Here is an 8510-nt window from a genome sequence, read left to right as displayed (position 1 = left end):
ATGATCCCAGGGTCCTGGGATCGAGCCCCACATCAGGCTCCCTGCTCAGCGGGAAGCCTGCTTCTCCCTCTCACTCTACCCCTGCTTGTGTTCCCTCTCTCGCGTTCTCTCTGTCAAATAAATAAAATAAAATCTTTAAAAATTAAAAAAATAAAAATTAAAAAAATAAAATCATGAGTTCCAGAGGTACCTGGGTGGCTCAGCTGGTTAAGCATCTGCCCTCGGCTCAGGTCATGATCTCAGGGTCCTGGGATCGAGCCCCATGTCCCGCACTGCATCGGGCTCCCTGCTCAGCAGGGAGTCTGTTTCTCCCTCTCCCTCTGCCCCTCCCCGCCCCCGCTTGTGCTCTCTCTCAAATAAATAAAATTTTTTTAATTATGAGTTCCGGTCCAAGGTCTTGGAAAAAAATCCATCTCCTAGGCCCCGATTTCTTCATATTTTAAGTAGGCTAAGATCCTCCATATTTTAAGTGCTATGATTATGTGAAGTAAACAGGCATTTTTATGGAGAGACATTTCCTGAATTTAAAGAAAAACCTTGTCATCCATCGAATAAAATCGCTAAAATGCACACAGTAAAACGTAATTTTCACTTTCCTTCAGCACTTCTTGTTAGCACTTGAGCATTTACTGCTGTCTCTTATAGGGGCTTTCTTCTCTCCCCCAAGCCATCTAGAGGGCAGGAACCATATCTTGAGTACTTTCTACTCCACTATAATAGCATCATTAAATGCAGTAATATTTACTGTTCTGAATGAATGAATCTTGTAAACATTTCAGATACTTGCAGAAAACAGTGTCGAGTGTCCCTGCGGGAGTGTTGGTGATGGCTGAGAGTGCTTTGATGGCAATGACCCTTAAACTAAAGGTGACCTCGGTGCAGAAATAGAAAGGAGGACACGAGGCAGAAGACGATGTCTGTGAATACTCTCAGCCGAATGATGGCTATCTTTGCATTCCATTAAGAGTTTCTTAACATTTACTCTGCACCCAATTACTCTACAATGAAGCTGGGGAAATCATGGAGCTGAAGGAAAATTTGAGGAATAACGTTGAGAAAAACAGCTGTCAGGCATTAAGGGCTTTAATCCAGTCCCCAGTACAGTTTAATAATATGTGCCAAGTGGGTATTCAAAAATAACGATCGTAACAGCGGATGATAATCATCAGTACTTCGGAGGGTGCAGTGGAAGAATCGGGCCGTGACGCCTTCTGTACTGTTTTTAGCTCTGTCTCTACTTGCTTCATCTCTGAGAGCTAATGACTTGGCCATCTGTGCCTCTGGTTTCCCCAGCTGCAGAATAGAGATTATATCATTGCCTACAGAAAGTCTGTGAGCTGTGCTTTAATATCCTCCAGTGAAACATCATATATAAACACAAAGCAGGCACTGAGAAGCCAAATGCTGCCAAGGGAATAAACTTTAAGACAGAGAGTATTATAAATTAAAACTACTTGAGATCCTCTAGGTAATATTCTAATGACTGGAAGTAGTTAATGCAAAGGTACTTATATTGTGTTCACTTTAGATATTGTCTTAAGTAGATGGGAACATACATTATAAATAAGTAAACAAATTCCAGAATAGGTGAATTCATTAAATTCAGTATTTTTCTATCAATGTGAAATACTAGGTGGGTCCTAAATTTCTAAAGTAGGGGCGCCTGGGTGGCTCAGTTGGTTAAGCGACTGCCTTCGGCTCAGGTCATGATCTCAGGGTCCTGGGATTGAGCCCCACATCAGGTTTCCTGCTCAGCGGGAAGCCTGCTTCTCCCTCTCCCACTCCCTCTGCTTGAGTTCCCTCTCTCGCTGTCTCTCTTGTCAAATAAATAAATAAAATCTTTAAAAAAAATAAAAAATAAAAAAAATAAATTTCTGAAGTAAACTAGCGTTACTTAAAAACTTGCTCTTAAAAAGTAGCAATTATTCTTTTTTTTAAAGATTATATTTATTTGAGAGACAGAGAGAGAGAGCACACGAGCAAGGGAAGAGGGAGAGGAAGAGAGAGAAGCAGACCTCCCTGATGAGCAGGGAGCCTGATGCGGGGCTGGATCCCAGGACCCCAGGTTCATGACCCGAGCCGAAGACAGATGCCCAACCGAATGACCCACCCAGGCACCCCGAAAGTAGCAATAATTCTTAAATGTACTTTAGTGAATACACACAAAAAAAGGAAAAAAATATTACTTCTTGGTTACTGAGAAAATATGGAATTCAGAATAGCCTGTAGCTGCCCAGTTCATAGACCCGAACCAAAGGAATTATCCGAGTAAACCGACATTATTTGAGCGTATCAGCAGAAAGCCATTGGTTACTCTGATTCTGAAAGCCTAAATTGTCTTATTTTCTCAATTCCCTTTAATGACGCTTATGGTTTCTTCTCTTTTCTTTTGCTTATTCTGATGATGTGCTGCAAAACTCAGAAGGTTTTTAAGTTGATTTGTATTTTTATCTATACATGTAGACTGTTTTAAAATATAACCAAAAGGCCTAAAACAAACACCGAAAACAGTCCCAGAGACAAGGACCTGCAATAGTTTCAGCCACAGTCACACATCTCCGTATTTCTAAATATGTGTATTCTACTCTGTTTTGCATCATCCACTCTGGACATCATTTGCATCCTGTCAGGGTAAATGAGGACATTGCTCTCCTGCATAATCATCCCCTCTACTTCTCCTCTACCTTCCCATTATCATTGTAATTTTCATTAAATCAACATTCAGCATTTACATTAATATGCCCACATGAGAGGGAAAGAAAGAAACAAAAAAAAACGAAGCTCATTCAACTTTTTTTGAGTTCAGAAACGGCTTTTCAGTTTTTTATTAAAACGGAATTCTTCAAAGACTATAGAAATACATCTGGCAATGACCTGTTAGAAGTCAACCATCCGCTTCAAACATACATAAGAAATAACTCCCAAATTCTGCCTCACCAGAATGTGTTAAGATGTACATATATATTATCAGAACACCACCAAAGTGGCTACATTTGACGGGTTCTTCTAAACACAATTTTCTGACAAATTATGTTTCCCCTGGAGAAACGTTGTAACAATGTGAAGGTTTTGAAAGATAAGCCTGAAGGGCCACAGTTAACTATCAGGGCATGCACAAAGGGCCTGGGAGGTGGGGGGCGCCGAGAGGGTGTGGCAGCCCCCCGTTTGTGCTGAGTGCACACAACACGGCAAGGAGACACAACACGAAGAGGAAGGCTTTCCCTCTCCCGGGGAAGGGACTTTGGGTTCATATTCTGGAATCACAAGACACCACACCCAGGAAGAGAACAGGAAAAGGAAACTCCCTACACATAGCCTGAGCTTCCTCAGAGGGACAACAGGTCAGTGCGGTTTTAGGAAGTGATCCATGAGAGCCACTGCCGTTGGGATGTGGAAGGAAGTTTGCCGGTGAGAATGTCCACTTTCATTCAAGCTTGCTCAAGGCACTGGATTGCCCCCCCCACCCCCCCACCCCGCCAACATACTATTACCAAGAACAAAATGTCCTAGAGAGAAGAGTGGAACTGGCACGTGATCTGCCATCATTAAAAGGGAAGTGTCATCAATGGTTTGAGTTTAGCCTGGTGAAATCCACCCCAGAGAAGACTTGAATTGCTTGTGAGAGCCCACCCTCACCCCCCCACCCCCCGCCAGGAGGCTAATCTGTTGAGGACACTGTCCTCCTCCTCTATCCACTCTGACTCCTGCTAAAACTTTACCAGAAAAGAGGAAGTGAAGGGCTCCCCCGGGCTAGGTGCCACCTGGGCATTTTAAAATGATTAAAATCTTTCTCCCTGTCCTCTTCCTCCTTTGTGTCCAAAATGAAGGGAGAACCATAGTTGCAAAAAGAGACTGAACATGAGGCTGACCACACCTGGGTTCTGGAGTCCTCATCAGAAGGAAGCCATCTTTGACTTCTCTCACTCTTCTGGCAGCATCACCTTTCCTAATCAAGTATTTTTATGTTTCTAGAGGACCCAGTTTACACTAACTCTGCATTTTTAAATTACCTTTTAATTCCAAAAGTTGGCGCAAGGTAATTTTTTTTCAATATACTTCACTCTTACTGATGGTGACATGGCCCCTTTCACATGAAATCAACATTGGAAGAGAAGAGACTACAGGGTATGGACATTTCTGCCTTTCTTCTCTACCTCTTAGCTTCTCTCTCGTTGACTGAAAAAAATGCAATTTAGGGGGAAAGACATAGTAAAGCACTTGTAGTGTTTTCCAACCAACACTGCAGACAGACTTTCTGAGGCTTTCAGTGGTGCCAGGAGAATATCAGGATATTCGAGACAGAATATCTCCTCCCTGACCCCCAGGCCCACCTATTGCCTTGTCTGTCAAATGGGGGTGGAAACGCCTTTCTTCATCTACATCCCAGTGAAAGAGATGAAGAGCTTCAGGAGAAACTGATTCATCCGATCAGGCCTTCCAGAGAAAAGGTGTCAAATGCCAAGTCCCTATCTCCCCTGAAGATACATATCAATATGAAACGTTTTTTAATATTTGTCCTACTTGAGTCAATCAAATAGGCCTTTTCTCTGTGGCCACACCACTCCGTAATTATCTTGGGCTTCCCTCAGGGTGCCCCTGCTCCCTTCGAGCTCACAGATGTTCTTCTCTCCCTTACTCCCTGCCGGGCCCAGGAATCAAGGAGTCCTCGGAAAACGCACATGGAGTATCCATCCCAAGACCCATTGCATACTGCCCACCTTTTGTCTCCACAGAGAGGAATGCACACTTCACCAAGGACACAGATCACAGAGACACATACGTAGACTCCCTCAATAAAGAGGACAACTGATCTTCTAAAGATTTCCCTCTCATTCAGGAGGGCCCACGCAGGAGGAGGCAGCCGGTTCCTGGTTACAATGAGATACCCCAAACCCTGGGGCTAGCCAGAGTGAAGGGAAGGCAGGAGTATGGGAGCTCGGCAGTCCTGACTAGGAATCCACCTTTGGGAAAATGCTCACTTTATTGTTCCTGCTCATCTTCCGCTCCACCCTGCCTACCTTGGGCATCTTTGTCTGAATAAGCTCCTCCGGCGTGTTCCCCAGCGGCGGAAGCAGCCGCTTCTTGCTGTTCCGGGTCTCTGAGAGCCACTGAGGAGGCAACTCGAAAGGCCCAAAGCCGAACTGCAGGGAGTACTTGTCAGGCAGCGTCTCGGGCTCCGCAGGTGCCGCAGGCGCCCCCGGGCAAACGGGGTCGGCGGCGCGCGGGAGAGACGCAGCAGGTGCACGCTGCGGGCCGCGCTCCCCCTGCAGGCGGGGCCCCGCTGGCTCCTGGGCCGGGAGCTCCGCGGAGCCAGTGTGCCCGGCCTCGCTCTCCTCCTCATCCTCCGCGGGCTTGAAGATCTGCTGCTGCCCGATGTGGAACATCTCCAGGAGCTGGCTGCCCGAGCGCAGGCTGGGCTCCAGGCTGGCGCCGGCCGGCCCGCCCCCCGCGCTCACCACGTTCCGGCGGCTGTAGCGCCCGTGCAGCTGCAGCAACGTGCCCACCAAGCCCTTGCGGACAGGCTTGTTCACAGTCAGGAAGAGCACAGGGTTGGCCAACAGAGACACCTTGGGCAGCCAAATGGCCGTGAGCAGCAAGAAGACGGACGTGTCGGGGACGTTGAGCACGGTCTGGTAGACGACCAGGGTGGCGTAGGGCACGCTACACAAGATGAAGACCATCACCATGGACAGCAGGGTGGCGTGCAGCTCCGCCTCCCGCTGGGAGGCGTACGGGATAGAGATGGTGTTCTGTGGGGTCCGCAGGGCCGCGATGATGACCTTCTTCTTCTGGCTGGCGCTCAGGGCCCGGCGGATGAGTATCAGGAAGAGGAAGACCACAGCCACAGGCACGATGACCGTGGTGATGTTATAGACCAGCACGTACACCACGTGGCCCAGCGAGTTGCTCCACACTTCGGTGCAGGTGGACATGGCGTAGATGTCGGCCACGTTGGTCACTGCAAACACGGGCACGCTGGCCACCACTGCGTGGGCCCAGATGTACATCACCAGTTCGCGGGACTTGGCATCAGATATTTTTCTCTCCAGGGGATAAAGGACGGAGTAGTACCTGCAAAATGCACAAGCAAAGTTCATCTCACAGGAGAAGGTACTGTTTAAATGAGGGGTCTCTATATTACCAAAAGTAGGAGAGAGGGGGAAAGAATGGGTCAAGTTCTTTTATTCTGCCTCAGACAAAGGGAATCACTGAGGGAATTGGGAAGCCAGACCTTAAGTTTTGAGGACTTTGCTGTACACAAAAAGCATCATTAGGCCAAAAAAAATTTTTTTTTAAAAAAAGGACCTTTTCAAGTGAGCAGAGAAGAGCCCCGTCGTATGGGAGGGACACTCAAGACTATCAGGAAAATAGGTAAATAATTGCATTTCATAGCTAACTTTATAAATATTGCCACCAGCATTAGATCCCAAGGAGTGCCCTTGATATAAAGGATGTCTCCATCTGCTGTAAAGACATAGATTTTTCAATTTAAGGGTCTCTTGTAAAAAAATGTCAATTTAAGGGTAACTTGTAAAAAAAATTTTACATGGGCTAGAGGAGCTTATGGGCAATTTTCAAAGCCACTAATGGAAAGAAATTTGCCTACACACATATCTAAAGCAGATTCATGGCATAGTGCATACGTGGATATCATTAGCATTTATAGCTGCTCAGGGCAGAAGAACCCCGTGTGAAGGACGGACTCCAACAAGGTCCTTGCACAAAAATCAATTCAACTGGGGCGCCTGGGTGGCTCAGATGGTTAAGCGTCTGCCTTCGGCTCAGGTCATGATCCCAGGGTCCTGGGATCGAGTCCCGCATCGGGCTCCCTGCTAGGCGGGGAGCCTGCTTCTCCATCTGCCTCTGCCTCTCTCTCTCTCTCTGACTGTCATGAATAAATAAATAAAACATTAAAAAAAATCAATTCAACTGACAAAAATTATGCCTGCTCAACAGCCACTGTTCACTCACTGTTCATGATCACTCGTAACCCTAGCAATTAGTAAGTCTACAATGCTTGCATGATTAGATTTTTGCTAAAATCAGATCAGACCTTTCTTTCTTCAAGCTTTCACTTGATTCGTCTGTAATCAGAATTCCAAAAGCACCCTGTTTCAGTATCACCCATGATTTAGGGAAACTGAGTAATTCTTCAGACCCCAGGAACCACATCTGTCATGAAAGCGCTGTGGTGAGCCATCAGACCTATGGTGAGCATACATCTCCACAGTCAGCCAAATCTGGAGTCGACCTTACAACTCTATTAACATTCATCGCTCATGGGGCCAGGGAAGCAAGCATGTCTTCCTGGCATGAGATCTGTGCCAGGTACTGTACCAGGCACTGAGTTACAAAGATGAAAAGACACACAGCAATATTTCTAAACCCCATGGGGGAAAAGGCATGCAAGCGAGCAGGTATAACCAAGGAAATGATTGCTCTTCTAGAGGTATGCACAAAGGAGGGACGGGAAAAGGAGCACCTGGAAAAATGTCAACAGAAGGTGGCACTGTGGTGGTCTGGCAGGGGGCAAGCTGGGGGAGAATGTTCCAGGCTGAGGAAGATGCAATGTAAGCACAACATGACCATGGATGATCAGGAATGGATGGAGAGTGGTGAAATGGGTCCTAGACCTCTTTCTGGGAGGAGGAAAAAAAGAGAAAGAAGTGCATAGGTTATGCATGCTCTCAATTTTTTTTTCTCTGAATATAGATACACTTTTCTAATCACAACTCCTTAATTCAATGTCAAAAAACAAAAAAAATCCAATGTCAAGGTGCTACACCCACACATGAATACATTCCCATTGGTCAACTGACAGGTAACAAAACCATGCTTCCACTATGTACTGGAAAAGCACACGGGCTCATTAGAAATCATCTTGTTTATGTTTACATCTCTAGAAGATGATGCAGGAAGTGGCCTCCCAATGAACTCACTGACTAGGAGCCAGGAAACAAGTATCTGAGTGAGAAAGAAGTGAGAGAAAGGACTGTCTTCCCTTCACCTTCATGCCCACCAGCCTACACTTGCCAGCAATTGGTTTCCCTGCATAATAAACTAGGATTTTTTAAAGATTTTATTTATTTATTTATTTATTTGAGAGAGAGAGAGAAACAGCAATGAGAGGGGAGAGGGTCAGAGGGAGAAGCAGGCTCCCCGCTGAGCTGCGAGCCCGATGTGGGACTCGATCCCAGGACTCTGGGATCATGACCTGAGCTGAAGGTAGTCGCTTAACTGAGCCACCCAGGAGCCCTAAAATAGGATTTTTTTGTACCAGCCTTCTTTTTCTACTAAAAAGATGTGTTTACTTTTTTTTTTTAGTAATAGCAAAAATACAATCGATTTTCTGTGCTGGAAAGAAAATAAGGATTTCATATCATCTACGTATTTTCTTGTCTAAGACTAAAGGCCCAGAAACCACCCACGGGGATTATTGCACTGCTTCAAGGCATGGTAGCAAATGATTCAGAATAATGTGTCCCCACTGTTGTTGCATCCTGTTGTAA

General features: G+C 46.0%; 1 protein-coding gene across 2 annotated transcripts in view; it reads right to left on the bottom strand.

Annotated features, from left to right (window-relative positions):
• Window positions 1-3687: 3687 nt before the first annotated feature.
• Window positions 3688-8510, bottom strand: part of GPR176 (G protein-coupled receptor 176) — a 109211-nt gene continuing 104388 nt past the window's right edge. For both annotated transcript variants that reach the window (XM_045901921.2, XM_045901920.2), the window contains one exon: window positions 3688-6072. In XM_045901921.2, the coding sequence (XP_045757877.1) occupies window positions 4950-6072 (1123 nt within the window). In that variant the 3' untranslated portion in view covers window positions 3688-4949. The remainder of the gene's footprint in view (window positions 6073-8510) is intronic.

Source organism: Mirounga angustirostris, unplaced genomic scaffold, assembly GCF_029215605.1.
Source record: "Mirounga angustirostris isolate CCGP_5_RB_7025 unplaced genomic scaffold, mMirAng1.0.hap1 SCAF_9, whole genome shotgun sequence".
Lineage (NCBI taxonomy): Eukaryota > Metazoa > Chordata > Mammalia > Carnivora > Phocidae > Mirounga > Mirounga angustirostris.
This window is presented reverse-complemented; position numbering and strand designations above follow the sequence as displayed.